Here is a 17,045-nt window from a genome sequence, read left to right as displayed (position 1 = left end):
CAGGGATGAAACATTGGTTCAATATTTGAAAATCAATCAATGTAATTTCTCCATTAACAGGCTAAAAAGAAAAATCACACAATCATATCAGATCATATCAATTGATGCAGCAGAAGCATTTCATAAAAGTCAACACTCATTCATGATAAAAACACTCAAAAAAATCCCCAAACAAACAAAAAAACCAACCCAGAGAGGAACTCCCTCAACTTGAAAAGAGCATTTAAAAAATTCTACAGCAAACCTTACAATGAATGGTGAGAGACTGCTTACCCTTAAGATCAGCAACAAAGTAAGAATGTCCACTCTTACCACTCTATTCAATATCATACAGGAATTTCTAGCCAGTGCAGTAAGGTATACAAAGTAAGGAACCAAAGGCACACATATCAAAAAGGAAGAAATAAAATTGTTCCTATTGGCAGATGATATGATTGTCTACATAGAAAATCCAAGGAATCAAAACAAACAAACAAAAACCCCAAACCCTCCTATAACTGATATGTGAGTTCAGCAAGGTCTGGACTGTAGGATATAAAAAGCAAAAATATCTCTACATACTAACAACAAAGAGCATCAAAATTTAAAATACAATGCCATTTGCAATCATTAAAAAAAAAACTTCAAAAAACTCTGGCATAAGTCTAATAAAAACATGGAAAGGATTTCTATGATAAAAACTACACAATGCTGATGACAGAAACAAAAGACAATCTAAATAAATAGAGAGACATACTGTGTTCATGGATTAGCAGACTGGATAAAGTAAAGGCACCAATTCATTCCTATGTCTAGCAAGACTTTTTGGTATATATAGACAAGATTATTCTAACATTTATATGGAAAGACAAAGGAACTAGCACAGCAGAAAACTTTGAAAAAGAAAAACAAAGTGGAAAGAATGGCTTTACCTGTGTTACTGTGTAGCTACAGCAACCACACCGTGAAGGGTGAAGGACTGACGGGGGGAAACACACAGATCAGTGGAATAGACTGGAACTAAGAAGGAGACCTACACTAATACGTCCAACTGACTCTGAAAGTGCAAAAATCATTTCATAGAAAAACGTGAGCTATTTCAACAAATGATGCCGAAGCAACTGGACATCTGTGGGGGAAAAACAGAGAACTTTGACCTAAGCCTCATATTTTACGCAAAATTAACTGAAAATAGATCATGGACTTAAAAGGTAAAACATAACTATAAAACTTTAGGAAAAAATAGGAGAAGATCTTCAGGATCTATGGCTAAGCAAAGAGCTCTCAGACTGGACACCAAAAAAAAAAAAAAAAAAAATCCAGAAAAGGAAAAACAGATAAATTGGATTTCATCAGAATTGAAAACTTTTGCTCTGTAGAAAACCTTGTTAAGAGAATGAAAAGACAAGTTACAGAATGGGTGAAAAGATCTGCAAAATATCCAACAAAGGACTAGCATCTAGAATACACTCATCAGTTAAAAAAAAAAAATCACACAACCCTCTCAAAACTCCACAGTTAAAAAATTCAAATGACTCACCATTAGAACTAATCAATGAATTCGGTAAGGTAGCAGGATACAAGATTAATATACATAAATCCATTGCATTTCTTTACACTAACAATGAAATATCAGAAAGAGAAATTAAAAAACCAATCCCATTTAAAATTGCATCAAACAAATATCTAGGAATAAACTCAACCAAGGAGGTGAAAGACCTATACACTGAAAAATATAAAACACTGACAAAGGAAATTGAAGATGATTCAAACAAATGAAAAGATATCCCATGCTCTTGGATTGGAAGAATTAATAGTTAAAATGTCCATACCACCCAAAGCAATCTACAAATTTAGTGTAATCCCTATCAAATACCCATGACATTTTTCACAAAACAAGAACAACAATCCTAAACTTTCTATGGAACCACAAAAGACCCAGAATTGCCAAAGCAATCCTGAGGAAAAAAAAACAAACCTGGAGGCATAACCCTCCCAGACTTCAGACTATACTATAAAGCCACAGTAATCAAAACAGCGTGGTATTGGCACAAAAACAGACATATAGACCAATGGACTAGAACAGAGAGCCCAGAAATAAACCCATGGTCAATTAATTTATGACAAAGGAGACAAGAATATACAATAGAGAAAAGACAGTCTCTTCAACAAGTGGAGTTGGGAAAGCTGGAGAGCTACATGTAAATGAAATTAGAATACCTCCTCACGCCATACACAAAAATAAACTCAAAATGGTTTAAAGACCTAAATACAAGACATGACACCATAAAACTCCTAGACGAGGACTAGGCAAGACATTCTTGGACATAAATGGTTGCAATACTTTCTTAGAAACAAGAAACAAAGGCAAAAATAAACAAACAGGACCTAATCAATCTTAAAAGCTTTTGCCCAGCAAAGGAAATCATCAATGAAATGAAAAGACAAACTACAGATTGGGAGAAAATATTTGCAAATGATGACACTAGCAAAGGGTTAATCTCCAAAATATACAAACAGCTCATGCAGCTTAATATCAAAAAAAACAAACAACCCAATCAAAAAATGGGTGGAAGATCTAAATAGACATTTCTCCAAAGAAGACATACAGATGGCCAACATGCACATGCAAAGATGCTCAGCATCACTGATCATCAGGAAAATGCAAATCAAAACCATGATGAGGTACCACCTCATACTGATCAGAATGGCCATCATCAAAAAGTCTACAAATAACAAATGCTAGAGAAGGTGTGGAGAAGACGGAACCCTCCTACACTGTTGGTGGGAATGTAAATTGGTATAGCCACTACAGAAAAGAGTATGGGGCTTCCTCAAAAAACTAAAAATAGTGCTACCATATGATCCAGCAATCCCACTAACTGGTTATATATCTAGAAAAAGATGAAAAATACTCTAATTTGAAAAGCTACATGCACCCCAATATTCATGGAAGCATTATGTACAATAACCACAATATGGAAGCAACCCAAGCACCCAACAACAGAAAACTGGATTAAGAAGATGTGGTATGTGGACTTCCTAGGTGGCACAGTGGGTAAGAATCTGCCTGCCAATGCAGGAGACATGGGTTCGATCCCTGCCCCAGGAAGATACCACATGCCACGAAGCAACTAAGCCCGTGCGCCACAACTATTGAGCCTGCGCTCTAGAGCCCATGAGCCACAACTATTGAGCCTATATGCCACAACTACTGAAGCCCATGCGCCTAGAGCCCGTGGTCTACAACAAGAGAAGCCACAGCAATGAGAAGCCTGTGCAACACAATGCAAAGTAGCCCCGCTCGCCACAACTAGAGAAAGCCCGTGTGCAGCAACGAAGACCCAACACAGCCAACAAAGTAAATTAATTAATTAATTAATTAATTAAAAAAAAAAAGATGTGGTATATATGTACAATGGAATATTCCTCAGCCATAAAAAAGAATGAAATGCTGCCATTTGTAGCAATATAGAGAATATTACACTCAGTGAAGTCAGACAAATATTATTGTGATATCACTTGTATGTGGAACCTAAAACATAATACAAATGAATCTATATACAAAACAGAAACAGATTCACAGACATAGGAAGCAAACTTATGGTTACCAAAGGGGAAAGGGGGAGGGGGAAGGATAAATTAGGAGTTTGGGATTAACAGATACACACTACTATACATAAAATAGGTAAGCAACAAGGATTTACTCTATAGCACAGGGAACTATTTTCAATATCTTGTAATAACCTATAACAGAAAAGAATCTGAAAATATATATAAATGAATCACTTTCTATACACCTGAAACTAACACAATATTGTAAATCAACAATAATTTGATCGTTAATTAAAAAATGAAACAACCCAATTAGAAAATGGGCATAAGACACGAAGAGCCATTTCACCAAAAAGGATATACAAATGGCAAATAAGCACATGAAAATATGTTTAAGGTCATTAGCCAATAATCAGAAAAATGTAAATAAAATCATAATGAGGTATCACTACACATTTATCAGAAAGGCTAAAATAAAAAGTAGTGACAACACCAAATGCTGGCCAGGATGTACAGAAACTACATCATACATTGCTGGTAGAAATATAAAATGGTACAGGAAACCTGGAAAACAGTTTGACAGTTTCTCAAAAAAACTAAACAAGCAACCACCAGATGACTCAGCAACTGCACTTCCAGGCATTTATCCCAGAAAAATAAAGACTTATGTTCACACGAAACCCTGTACATGAATGTCTGTAGCAGCTTTATTTGTAATAGCCAAAAACTGGAAAGAACCCAGATGTTCTTCAACAGGTGACTGGTTAAACAAATTAGTACATCCAGAGCAAGGAACACTACTCAGCAATAAAAAGGAGTGACCCATCGATACATGCAATAAGCTGGAGAATTATGCTGTGAGAAAAAGTGAATCCCAAAAGATTACACACTGCATGATTCCTTTTACAGAACACTTGAAACAGATGAACACATTAGTGGTTGCTAGGGGCTGGGGATGGGGTGTGGGCAGGGAGGAAGAGCATGTGCCTTTAAGGGTGCAGGAGAGATCTTTGTGCTGATATAAGTGATCTGTATCAGTAGCCATGGTAACATCAAAATCCTGGTTATCTTACAACTGTTTTGCAATGTTACCACTGTGGCAAGCAGGAGAAAGGGTAGATGAGATCTCTGTTTTTTCTTAAACCTGTCTATGAGTTTATAACGACCTCAAAATAAAAAGTTTTATGAAAAATAAAATAGGTGATACTATCAGACACCGACTCTGTAAGTTTACTCTGCACATTCCAAACTGAAAGGATTACTGAAGGATGTGCTTCAAGGAAGAAGTGGTACCCAGAAGGACTGAACAGCAGGTGAGAGGCAGGGTGTGTGTCCTGTTATTTTCTGTCTGGAGATGTGTGTTTGGTTGACACAAACACAACCAAGCACCACAACCAACAATGACTTATTCCCTGTAGATGACAAGGATCCAAGTTACGCAGTTTCAACTCCTCCTAATGACGAGGGGCTCTGGACTTCACAGCCTTCCTTGGAGCTCACTGGCATCATCTACAAAACCTGACGTTCTCTCCTCAGGGAGTGAGGCTAGCTGATTTTTTCATAGCCGCAAGGCTCTCACACATGGGGCCCACATCCGTGGGTTTGGTAGAAAGTGTGCTTGTTTTACTCATTATTTTGTTTTTATGATCTGTGGGGTTTTTTTTTTTCTTTTTCTCTTTTGTTGCTTGAAGTTGGATGACATACACGTTGCATACCGTGTATGTTTTATATGTCAAGTGTACAGTGCTTAACAGCTACAAAAAAAGGCTTACCAGGAGCAGGTAACTAGCCACGTTAGAGAGTTATTAATGGAGGGGTGTGCAAGGCACACTGTTAGGTTGTGTAAGGTAACTAAGTGTGAAATAAATAATTACGTCTACTTTAATTGGATTTGATGTTGTTTTCTTACAGCAGATGTTAATTTGCTCAAAATCACAAATCCAACTTAAGATCATTACCTTCACCTGATGAGGGTTTCCTCAGAATGAATTATGCTCAAGGGTGGGGGAAAGACCACATCCCAAAACAGAAACACTGAAACAGATAACGCACCTTTCCTTTTGCATGAGAAATGTTAAATGAGAGACCAGGAAAGGTACTGAATAATTAGAAATCAGTCTTGGGCAAAAGTCAGTCATTCAGGAACAGAGACAAATCCAGACCAGGGAAAAATGGCCTCCACTGAAACAGCTATCACAAAGCCAAAGGATGAACTCCATGGGGGGAGCCTCATTTGGAATTTACTGACTTGTTTTCACACTCGTGTCAAGCAACCTCCAATTTCCCAGACCACAGCAGGTCGGCAGCACATGCTACAGTCTGACTGTGGCTGCAGGGTCAGTGGCAACCACTGACGGGGACCAGGCACCAGGCCAGAGAGGGGCTCTAGGAGCACTGCACGTCCGCTCAGCTGCGGACCTTCAATTCAGGCTTCAAGAAATTAAGTCATGCTGAGTGGACCAGATGACCTCTGCCTTCCTCATTTCTCCCACAAGCACGAGTTCTGCTTTTAGGGTTTCCAAAGGCCAGAAAGGAAGCAAAGGTGGACGTGGGCCTTGACCGCAGGATTCATTCTGTGTATTCCACTTCCTGGCAGAAAAGGCGCTGGGACAGTGGGTCATCTGGGAAGGGGTCCTGGGTTTCTGGCTTAGGGACCAGCCGGTCTGTGATACCAACCACTGAGACACAAAAGCCTGAACGTTCTGAGGACGTATCCACGTTGTGGATGCAGGTTCAGAGATTACACTTCAAATACCCGTGACCATGAGGAGATCTGGGGAGGTGGTTCGGCTAAGCACTGACTGTGAAGGGAAGCTCGGTGAGGTCGGCTGCAAAGTGCCCCACGTCCAGCCCCCAGCACCCCAAGGGGAACCAAGTCAGCGGAGGTGGGGCAAGGGCGGGCCGCTGAAGGACTGAGGATGCGAGAGGCTGCAGATAAAACACACGCACAGCTCTGACCAGAAGCTTGGCTGGGATGGAAAGAAGGGCTGGGGCAACGCGGGGAGGGTGTGGCGTGGGCGCCAGCAGACGGGAAGTGACCAGTAGAAAAAGGGATGACTGGTGACACACGTCCCTGAGACTAGAGAGATGAGGTCCGAGGGGGGAGACGGGGCTTAGTCTCAGCCGAGGGCAGGACCAGGGCTACAGGGAAGCTGGAGGCGAACACAGGCTGGAGGAGGGGCGGGAGGGCAACGAGTCTCCTCAGCACGGCACCTTGCTCTCCCCGTCCCCTAGCAGAGGTGAGCTTAGGGCTGGAGGAGATCCGTGAAGGTTTAAATCGGCTGATGCAGAGGAAAAGTGAGATGGCCCACAGAGGGGAGAGGGTGGCCAGGCACCCCGAGCACCCAGCCAGACGCAGAGCCCATGTCTACAGGGATCCCAGTCTGGAGAGAGCTCTGTCCACACGGCAGCAGGCAGGGCAGATGGTAGAGAGCCAGGGCTGGGGGCACACAGTGAGTGCAGCTGAGGAAGGACGAGGTGAAGGAAGGGCCGTGGACGTCTCAGATGGAGAGAGGGCAGCTCACTGCCCGAACAGAAGGGGCTGGGAGGGCCAGGCGCCCGGAGCTCTTACGGGGAAGAGCGGGTGAAGGGGATCAGGTTGAGGCATGTGACACTGTCCAGTGAGCAGCTGGGGACGTGAGGGCCTCGAAGTGGGGGCAGAAGATGCGTGCAAAAGGAGACAGGCAACAACGTCAAGGAACTGAGAAGCCAAGCTGTCGAGCGACCCCCTCGGCAGGGGACCCTGTGGTCTCCCAGGGTGGGCGAGGAGCTGTCGTAAAGATCGGGACCCCAGGCCAGGGGACCCTGAGGGGTAAGGAACAGCACTGAGGACACCAGGTAACGGGGACGAGGAAGACCCGTACCGCAGAGAACATCAGATGACACGTACTCCCCCCCAAAAGTTTTGGTTTACTGGGCAGGGGAATTGAGCAGCAAAACCCTTGGTGGAACGCTGCCTCCGGTGAGGTGGCCAGTCTGGATGGCAGGAGACCTGTGGATGGTGAGCGGACAGACGGCGAGGCAGCCTGGCTGTTGGCTGAGGCGCTGGGGCTTTGCCTGAGCCTGAGCCTGAGCCAAATGTCAGCAGAGAGGAGCTGTGACATTGTGGGTTTAACATTCGCAGCACTGACCCCAAGGGCTGCTCAAGGTCACGGACAGGCTCGGTGACTGTGTGGACGCGCGCGTGTGGATCAGACCCACTGGGGGCTGAAGGTGTGGACCCTGTTCCCTAGCAGGTGAGTGAGCCTGATCAGCGACCCAGCATCAAAACTGCAAGTTCTCGGGTGCTTTCTACTTGATGTAATCAAATTTTTAAAAAAAGAGAAAAGAAAAGAAATTATTCTCCTAAAGTAGAAAATTGCCCAGAAAAGGAAGTCAATAGTCAGGGAAGTAGACAGAAATGAAGAGAACTAATAATAAAACAATTATCTTTATCAGGAAACAAGTTTGGATCCTTTAAAGAGTGGAATGTTAGATCTGACTGAGGTATATGAGAGGATCAAATTGCATAAAGAAATAAGGGCAAGTTGTTTGTCAAAATGTTTCAGAGAACACTCTAGGGAAATAAAAAGAGAAAAGTTGAACAGCTATTTTTGTATTTGAGGATTCATACAGAAAACGTGTCTTTCTGAACCGCAACTTTGAAGCAAGCCTTGAGTACCATAACAGCACCTGCAATTTTAGAGATTACACAGAATCGAAAGCACCCCATGTGAATGGGAAAGGTCTTCAGCAATAGTTAAGCAAGTACAGGCTTTAGCGCCCACCTCCCAATTCTGCCCTGAGTTAGAGAGAGTTTGACTCATATCAAATATCCAATGTTTGTCGAGAATATGCACTAGAGCAATAAGATCCAGGGGGTCATCACTGATCAGAAATTATATGGAGGAGATAGATTTCTGTATGGGAAAGAAGTAGAGTAACAGCTTGACAACCCTTGAGAGTGAGCTCAAATGCCAGCCCCACTAGCCCCAGCTCTGGGACCCTGGGCAGACACCTAACCTCTCAGACAGCTTCCTCATCTGAAAGCCAGTCCCAGTGTTTACCTTACCCAGTCCTGGTGAGGATTAGACACTAGACACAAAGTACCTTGTGTAGATTATTCTAACTTCACCTTTCCTCTAGAGGTTAGGATTATAATTTGGGCTGACACACCAATGGTTTCTCAATAAGGAAAGATTTCCTGGTACGATGGAAACAATAAGAGGTCAACACCAGAAGAATCTCATGCAACCATATTGACCTGAAAGCTACTTTAGTCACATGACAGCTAGAAATAACACTCTTCTGGGGAAAATGTAACTAGGGAAAATTAACTTTATTACTAAATAATACACACCAGAAGAAATACAGAGAGGGTCACTTTTAAATTATAATGCTTTTGCAGTTGTGAACATTTAAAGGAACTTGTTTATGTAATAACAAAATACACTTTAATATCAATTCTACCAACAAAGTTTTATCAATGTCTAGACTATGAGGGTCTCTATGGATTTTAATATTAAAAGATAACCCAAAATAAGGATTTCATTCTTACAAAGGTATGGGACAGGTAGAGTATCCTAGTTTATGTATATATTTATGACAAAATTACTCAAGGTGCTAGTTTACGAAAAGTGGAGAAACAGCAATGGCCACCAAATAATTGACTTCCATTTTGCCCCCAAAGTATTGTCACGGTCAAAGTGGTTCTGAAGGTGAATGTTAGTCTTCAAGACACCAAATATTTTTGAGGTTGAAAAAGCCATTGAGAAGTAAGAGCAAATGCAAGTATATTATGTCTGCAAAATAACAAGAGAAATTTTGCTCTTTCTAAGAAGATCAGGGATTCTGATCTGTGTGCCCATGGTGGGGCCCCATGCTCTTTCCACCACAGCTGTGCTACAGCCTGTGGCCAACCCCCCCCCCGCCCCCCCCAAATCAGAGAAGGGACATCTAAGTCTGCCCTCTACTTCAGGAAGACAGGAAGATCACTAACTGGAACAAACAAGTTCAAACAATTGCAGCTGATATTTTTTGGAGACTCTAGGAGATGCAGTAGATGTTGTCTGCCTAACAGCCTTCCCCCAAGGAGCCACAGTAATCTCGGGAAACAGGAGCTCCAGGACAGGCGTTGGTCCCTCCTCCCTGCCAGAGATGGGATTAGAAACACAGGCTCAAGCTAATCAGTGTAAGACATTACCCTGCCTGTAACTGGTCCAGGGCTGGCACTTGACCTAACTTGGCCCCATCAGATGGGGAAGAAGGACTTTATTTCATAAACACAGGAAAGCACCCCTCTTTTCTACGGATGTAAACAAGGAAGGGTACCCATATTACAAAGAGTAGCCATTTTATGACTCAGGGGATGAGGATAATACAGCCAGAGGAGAGAGATGCTAAGAATTTAGGTACTTGCTAACGTGGCTGGGCTTCTGAATCAACCAGCCCTGAAACCTCATCTATAGCTATTTGCAAAAGTACAGTTTCCTATTACCTATGGCATTTTGAGTTGAGTTTTCTGACATTTGTAGTTGAAAAACTTCAATCTGAAAAAATGACCAAAAGAGCTAATAATCTATTATCTTCTGAACACAAATTTTCCTTTAAGCATACTTTAAAAAAAAAAAAAATTTATTCTTGGTCCTGTAGAGTCAATTTATAATCAGAAGGTGGTTAAGTAAACATGGATGTAGAAACATGGGAGAACATTCAATGAATATGTATTTAATAAATACCAACTGCTGGGCTTGAATGTTTGGTGAACACAGATTCAGGTCACCTGGTGTCTGTCCCCAGGGTGGGGAAAAGTCTGCCTGAGTGCCCCAGGCCCCAGGGCAGGGCACCAGGCTCCCTGAAGTGTCTGATGGGCACATCAAGGCCTGCCTCTGGGCTCTCGTACCTCCAGGCCGGCCAGCTGCCACCTGACCATCATGTTCTCTCTGCAGGTGCAGTTACCTTCAACTGGGCAGCAGTCAAGTGCCGCCACCCCAGAAGCAAAGTACAGGCGCCTCTGCAACCCTTGGCTTCAACTTTCTCGAGGGAAGTCCATTTTCGAAAAGATGCCTGTGTGACCTCTTTAGGAGAGGTTTTAATTAGAGTTGCATTTATATTACATATGAAGTAAAAAACTGGTAGACTTCTACCATAAAGAAAAGAATTAAACTACATCTTCTAATAGGCTTTTCTACTCATCCTGGCCTTTTGTTGCATATTCTATAACTGAGAGGAAAATATACCACCTCCCCAGCAGAATCAAAGCGAAGGCTCATTCAACATCCCTTGCAGGCCGTCCAGAGACTGGTGACAGCACCGGGGTCAGAAAGTCACGCACACAGTCCCCTGCTTTCAAAGAGCTTACGGTCTAGTCATGAAAGAGATGTGCTTTGTCACCACTGAGAGTTGACTGAATTGCAAAATCGATCTGCCAGTCCCCACGAGCAGCAAAGCTGGGTGTGTATTTTACGAGGACTCCTGCCATAACCCGTGTAAGCAAGTGAACCAGAGAAACGACTGTAACAAAGCAAGGATGCTGCACATAACAATATTTTAAATTACAACAAAGGAGGGAGAGAGGCTGTGTTTTTAAGTCCTCAGTCTTTCTTCTGGAAGATTAAAAATTCATATTTGAAAAATGATAAACCTCCCTCTACAATACTGCCTCTCATTCATAAAGTATTAGCACTTTATGAATGGTGCCCTCCCCCCATATCTAAATATTAGCCGCTTTTTAAGGCTTGTTAAATGCCCAAAGCACAGCACATAAGAGAAACAGAAAGAATCAGAAGGCCAAGGCCACTCAGTGTTGTCACGTAAGCAGTCACCATTCTGAGGAGCGAAGGGTTGCATCTGGCTGTGGCAGAGCAACCAAGCATGATTCCTCCAGGTATCACGTCCCTCGTTATCAGGGATTTATTTATTGGCCAAATCTCTCTCAATGTAAACTTATTTTTGTTTAGAAAGCTTAGTGGAGATTACACAGCATGACAACTTGTAGACAGACATGTTCATCTGACTTACGTGTGGTGCTGTAGTATGCTACCCTTTACACCTGTCTTGCTTGATCCATCCTGTAAACGATAGTACCCTGCACATCATTTTAGCTTTTGATTCATATTCACAGCTACAGAGAAGCAAAAATATTCTTCAAACACACAGAACTCAATCCATCATCTAGATGAGACTGGCAGAGAAAGCTGTGCTGTCCAAAGAAGTATTACAGGATGCAGAGGAATCAAAGGTTTTCCTAATTCCACGGGTGAGTATTCTAATGCAGTTATTAGAAATGGGGAAAAAATCTATTACATCAGTCTGAGCTATCTCTAGAGGATGGCTTAAGAGAAAAAAAAAAAAAAAATCAAAGAAACTTCAGCTTTCTTCTCATTCCAAAAAATAATATTCAGGGGCTTCCTAGGTGGCGCAGTGGTTAAGAATCTGCCTGCCAATGCAGGGGACACGGGTTTGATCCCTGTTCCAGGAAGATCCCACATGCCGCAGAGCAACTAAGCCCGTGTGCCACAACTATTGAATCTGCGCTTTAGAGCCCATGAGCCACAACTACTGAGCCTGTGTGCCACAACTGCTGAAGCCCACAGGCCTACAGCCTGTGCTCCGCAACAAGAGAAGCCACGGCAATGAGGAGCCTGCGCACCATAACAAAGAGTAGCCCCACTCACTGCAACTAAAGAAAGCCCTCGCACAGCAAAAAAAAGACCCAACACAGCCAATAAAATAAATAAATAAATAAATTTACATATAAAAAAAATACTCAGAGCAAAGATCATCTCTTAGGCAAACGGGTACCTGGGGAAAACAGGAGACTGGGGAATAGCAATGGGTAATTAGTTGGGTTTGGGACATGGGGTAGGCTACCCCAGGCCATCCACATGGAATAGGTAGGTAGGGACTTTAAAACAAGATATTTAGCTTGAGGGACTGATGTGGCTAGAAATATTTAGGAGACTTCAGAGAAAGCCAACGATAGGCAAGGTTTGGAATGCTTTATAGTTCAAATGACCATGAAAAACTCTCATAAACTTTTGATTTTCCAAAGAACGATGTTTTCAAAGTTCTAGGCCTGAAGGCATTGCACAGAATAGTGTCCTGATATGCAATCGCAGTCCTTGGACCAACAATGCCTGCGCAGCCCAGGAGCTGGGCAGGTGCAGAAGTGAATATGCAAAACCAGAGTCTGTCTCTTAACACACCAGGGGGCTTGGGGCACATGCAGTTGAGAACCACGGTTGTAGTGTTCCCCAAATTTTGGTCCTTGTTCACCAACATTCAATAGTGAGAAAGTGAAAAATGCAAACATGGAAAATGATAAATTTATTCAATTAAGAGAAATGTCCTTTATTCTGATGTTATATGTTTCCTTTGTCGACATTTTTCGCATGCCCTGTCTAATGAAATATAGTAATAGCAATTTAGGTGATTTCCCTAACGGGAAGTTTTTCATACTTCACTGGAACCAGGTGACTCTGAAGATGTTATTTCCTTTGCCTAGAATATTATCCTCACTCCACTTTGCCTTATCAAGCCTAAATTTCTCCCTGAAACATATTTTAACTACCAAACCCTATGTATTAGTTTCCTACAACTGCTATAACAAAATACCACAAACTGGATGGCTTATTTCATAGTCTCATAGTTCTAGGCTGGAAGTCCAAAATCAAGGTGCTGGCAGGGCCAGGCTCTCTCTGAGGACTCCGGGGAAGGACCGCTCCTTGCCTCTTCCTAGCTTCTGATGGCTGCTGGCCATTCTTGGTGGTCCTGGGCTTGGAGCAGCACCACTTCCACCTCAGCCTGTCTTCACATCACATTTTCCCTGCATGTGTCCACGTCCAATTCCTCTCATCTTATAAGGATGCCAATCACTGAATGAGAACTCATTCTAATCCAACATGACCTCATCTGAAACTGACTACATCTATAAAGACCCTACTTCCAAATAAGGTCACATCCACAGGTTGCCTGGGCTTAGGACCTGAACATACCCTTTGGGGGATACAATTCAACCATTGCAGCCTATAGTGATATATTTTTAAAAGAAAATATCCCGATAATTCTCAAAATTATATGGTAAATGCTGTAATCTTTCAAAATAAAGCACAAAATAAAAATATTACGAGTATGTTGTAATAAAACTAGTGGAGGACCAACAATTTGTGTTCTGGCTTCATAAATTGTTGTCACTGTAGAAGGCATCAACTCCAGTGTGTACAGAGATTTGGCTTAGATTTTTCCTCACTCTCAGACTGCCTCAGCCCTTAAAAAAATTTTTTTTAATTCCTTGTATCTCTACACCAATTATACTTCTTAGCTCCTTTCTGAACATCACTGCTTGATACTACCTATTTGATTTGTTAGTTTTGCCTCACAAATCTTGGCATCAGAAATTAAAGCCAATTTGTGATCAGCCAATCTGGAGCTCCTTGGGAAGCCCCAAGCCACACTAACCGGCTAGGGCTTTAACAATGCTGTGAATCAGTTTCAGTTTAGGGGTACTCAGATGGGGCTTTCGATCAGAAACCTATGTGGTGGAGCTTTCAATGCTGTATTACAATATTACATAAAGTATTACATAACATATGGTATTCATGTGGTTGGTGCTTTTGAAGCAGCAAAATGTTCAATGCTACTTAGTCACTGGAAGGTGAAATGCTGCTTTAATAATCTAAAAGGCATGCAGACAGAGCACATTAACAGCGTGATGGTAAGCACTGGTTCTTTACTCTTCAACGTATCCCTGTCAAGCTACAGAGACTGCTTTTCCAGAAGAGAGAAGGAGCACAGACTACAAAGGAGTTTAAAGACTAGGCAAACATTCCTTCACCAGCTACCTAACAGGCAAATGTCCGGTAGCAGGGAACCTGACTGTTTTCCTTTTGGGAAACAAGGCTGTGGAAATCTACCAGCGATAAGTGAAGGTGACCGCTTAGGACTTGGTTGTGGGTGACTTTTATTTTGGGTTGGCCTTTCAAGTGCCATACTCGCTCTTTCTAAAACTAATTTTCTATGAGTTTCATCTAATTTCATCTATTAGAGGGAAATATTAAATTCAGTTAGTAAAAAGTAAAAACATTCAGAAAGTACCATGAAAAAAGAATACTAAAGGTCAAAGCGTGAAGAACATAATTTGATCAGTTCATCTGTGATGCTCGATGAGCTCTGTCTGAAGTGGAGACACACCATATTTTACCAAGGTTATTGTTTCATATGAGACAAATGAAACATAAAAGTTCTATCTTCCAGTCCCCCTCCTAACTCATAACCGCACTTAGTTTCTTACTTGGACTTTCCATCCCTCCTGTGTGCTCCTTCTCCAGGTCAGAGGGAAAAAAAAAAGTGTGGGGTAAGGAGCACCTGAAAATAAAGAAAAAGCAAAAGCATAACCAAAACTTGCTGGAGAAATGGATTTTCTTTAGGAAATCTGACTGTGCTTCTCTACAGAGGCAGACCATGTGGACGTGGCAAGTGCTGTAGCATTAGAAGCTCTGACGACACCGATCCGTACAAGCCAGGGACGTCCTGTCTGACTTCCTAAGCCTTCTAGGAACAGCTGTCCTGCTCCCAGTGTTACCAAGAACTGGGGAGGCACCAGTCACAGGAGTGGCTGAAGGTGCAGCAAATACCCAAGGGCCAAGGGGCCTCAACCACACTCCTCTTACAGGGACCCTGGATCCCTCAGGGCCTGGGTATGTGTGCACTGGTTAGCGCCTCCCTGGCCTGCGTCTGGATCAGGTTTCTTTCTAACATACCTTCAGAGCCCACATGCCTTCAGAACTCCTGCCTGGGTTTTTAACATTCGTTAGTATTATAACTGGATTAACACTGTAAGCTCCCCAAGACCAGAGCAGTGCTGGTGGGCACCTTGCAGTGTTGGAAACCACAGCGGCCCATAAAGCCAGTCCACACCTATCTGTTGACCAGAAAGGGGCACGGAGGAGACATGGTGGACTGGACTAGAGGTAATGGTTTTGAACTTGAGCCCCTCTCTGGGACTGTAAAATCCAAATCAGACTTGATCTGAAAATGCACACATTTGAGAGTGACTCTAGACTGGTAAACACCTCCTCAGCCCTCATACAAAGCAGAGGTGTACTATATTGTTTATTTTTTTAACCATGCAGGACAAAACCAAAACCAAACATACAGTTTATGAATTGGAAAGCTTTTCGTTTATTCAAAAGAGTCTGTTAGGTGGCTTCAGGTGGGGGTGCTACAGAGGAAGCAAAGATCAAGCTGAAGGTCTCTGCTTCCGAGGTGTTTATGGTCTTAAAAAGACACGGTTATCAATGGCCATCTCATGCAACCTGAAAGGTCTCCGGAGGAAAAAATGCATGAATTTGTCTATCGATAAGTGCTTCTAATTTCAGTGCAAAGGAAGGAATTCCAGGCCAGGAAAGGTCAAAGTGAATAGCCAAGGAACACACTCAACTGCAGGCGATACCTCAAGTCCTTCACACTCCTCGCTGGGGACATTATCGCAGATAAAACCGAGTCTTCAACTGGCTTCCAAAATCCTTAACTACTGATACATGAGACTAAGAAAGGGAAGCCTTACCGGCGTGCACGCGAAGAACCAGCAAGAGGACCCCGGGAGAAGCAGATCACGCAGACGCGCTACCCTCGGCCGGCCGGCGCCCCGCGCCCCGCACCGCGCCCCGCCCGGCCCGCGCCCCCCGCCCTCCCTGGCCCGCGCCCCCCGCACCCCCGTCTCGTACCGTAGGTCTCGGACATGGCCGTCTGCGACATCTTGGGAGCGGCTCCGCCTCTCGCGGGGCACCGGCTCAGTTCGGCCGGGCCGGCGGCAGGGAGGCCGGGTAGTAGGCCGCGCCTCGGTGGGGAACGCGAGCGGCAGGGGACCGGAGGAGGGAGGGGCCCGCGGTCCCCACGGCAACTGCCGGCCACCCCGCGGCTGCGGCCCGGCCGGACTGCCCGCTCCGCGCAGGCGCACAGCCCCCGCCTGGCGCCGGGCGGGACGCGGAGGAGAAGCAGCGGGCGGGGGGGGAGGAGCGGCGGGAGGGGGGAGGAGCGGCGGGAGGGGGGAGGAGCGGCGGGAGGGGGGAGGAGCGGCGGGAGGGGGGAGGAGCGGCGGGGGGGGAGGAGCGGCGGGAGGGGGAGGAGCGGCGGGGGCTCGAAGCCCAGCCCCCGCCGTGGTCGCGAGTGCGCGCGGGGAGGCCAGGGAGGGTCGGGCAGAGGGGCACAGAGGAGGCCGGGCGGCGCGCGGGGAGGGCGGCGCGCGGGGGGCGCGGCTGGCTCAGCCCGGTTGCAGGGGTGGGGAGGGCTGGGTGGTCCGCAGGCTTGGGGCTGACGGGGTCTTTCGCGGGGGACGGAGGCTGGGACAGCAGGGTTCGCTCTCGGGCCCAGGAGACAAAGTGCCCGCACTGCGGAGGAAGGGCAGCCCTTTGCCAGGTTGACCGCCTTCGTAAAGACTTGGTTGCCGTCATCTGGGGCACTCGGCCAGGGAAGGACTTCCTCTGAGCTGTAATGATCAACCCGGGAACGGGGTGAATGTGTAACTAGGAGGC

The 17,045-nt window shown here is 44.5% G+C and overlaps 1 protein-coding gene across 2 annotated transcripts in view; it reads right to left on the bottom strand.

Moving 5' to 3' along the window:
- RAB4A (RAB4A, member RAS oncogene family) overlaps positions 1 to 16,506 on the bottom strand; it is a 44,669-nt gene extending 28,163 nt beyond the window's left edge. The window contains exon 1 of one of the 2 annotated variants that reach the window (XM_057735320.1): positions 16,239 to 16,506. In XM_057735320.1, coding sequence (XP_057591303.1) covers positions 16,239 to 16,269 — 31 coding nt within the window. In that variant the 5' untranslated portion in view covers positions 16,270 to 16,506. The remainder of the gene's footprint in view (positions 1 to 16,238) is intronic. The other variant, XM_057735321.1, reaches the window with a different exon arrangement.
- Positions 16,507 to 17,045: the final 539 nt, after the last annotated feature.

Source organism: Hippopotamus amphibius, chromosome 5 (genome assembly GCF_030028045.1).
Source record: "Hippopotamus amphibius kiboko isolate mHipAmp2 chromosome 5, mHipAmp2.hap2, whole genome shotgun sequence".
NCBI lineage: Eukaryota > Metazoa > Chordata > Mammalia > Artiodactyla > Hippopotamidae > Hippopotamus > Hippopotamus amphibius.
The sequence above is the reverse complement of the archived record's forward strand: the minus strand, read 5'-3'. Positions and strand labels throughout refer to the sequence as shown.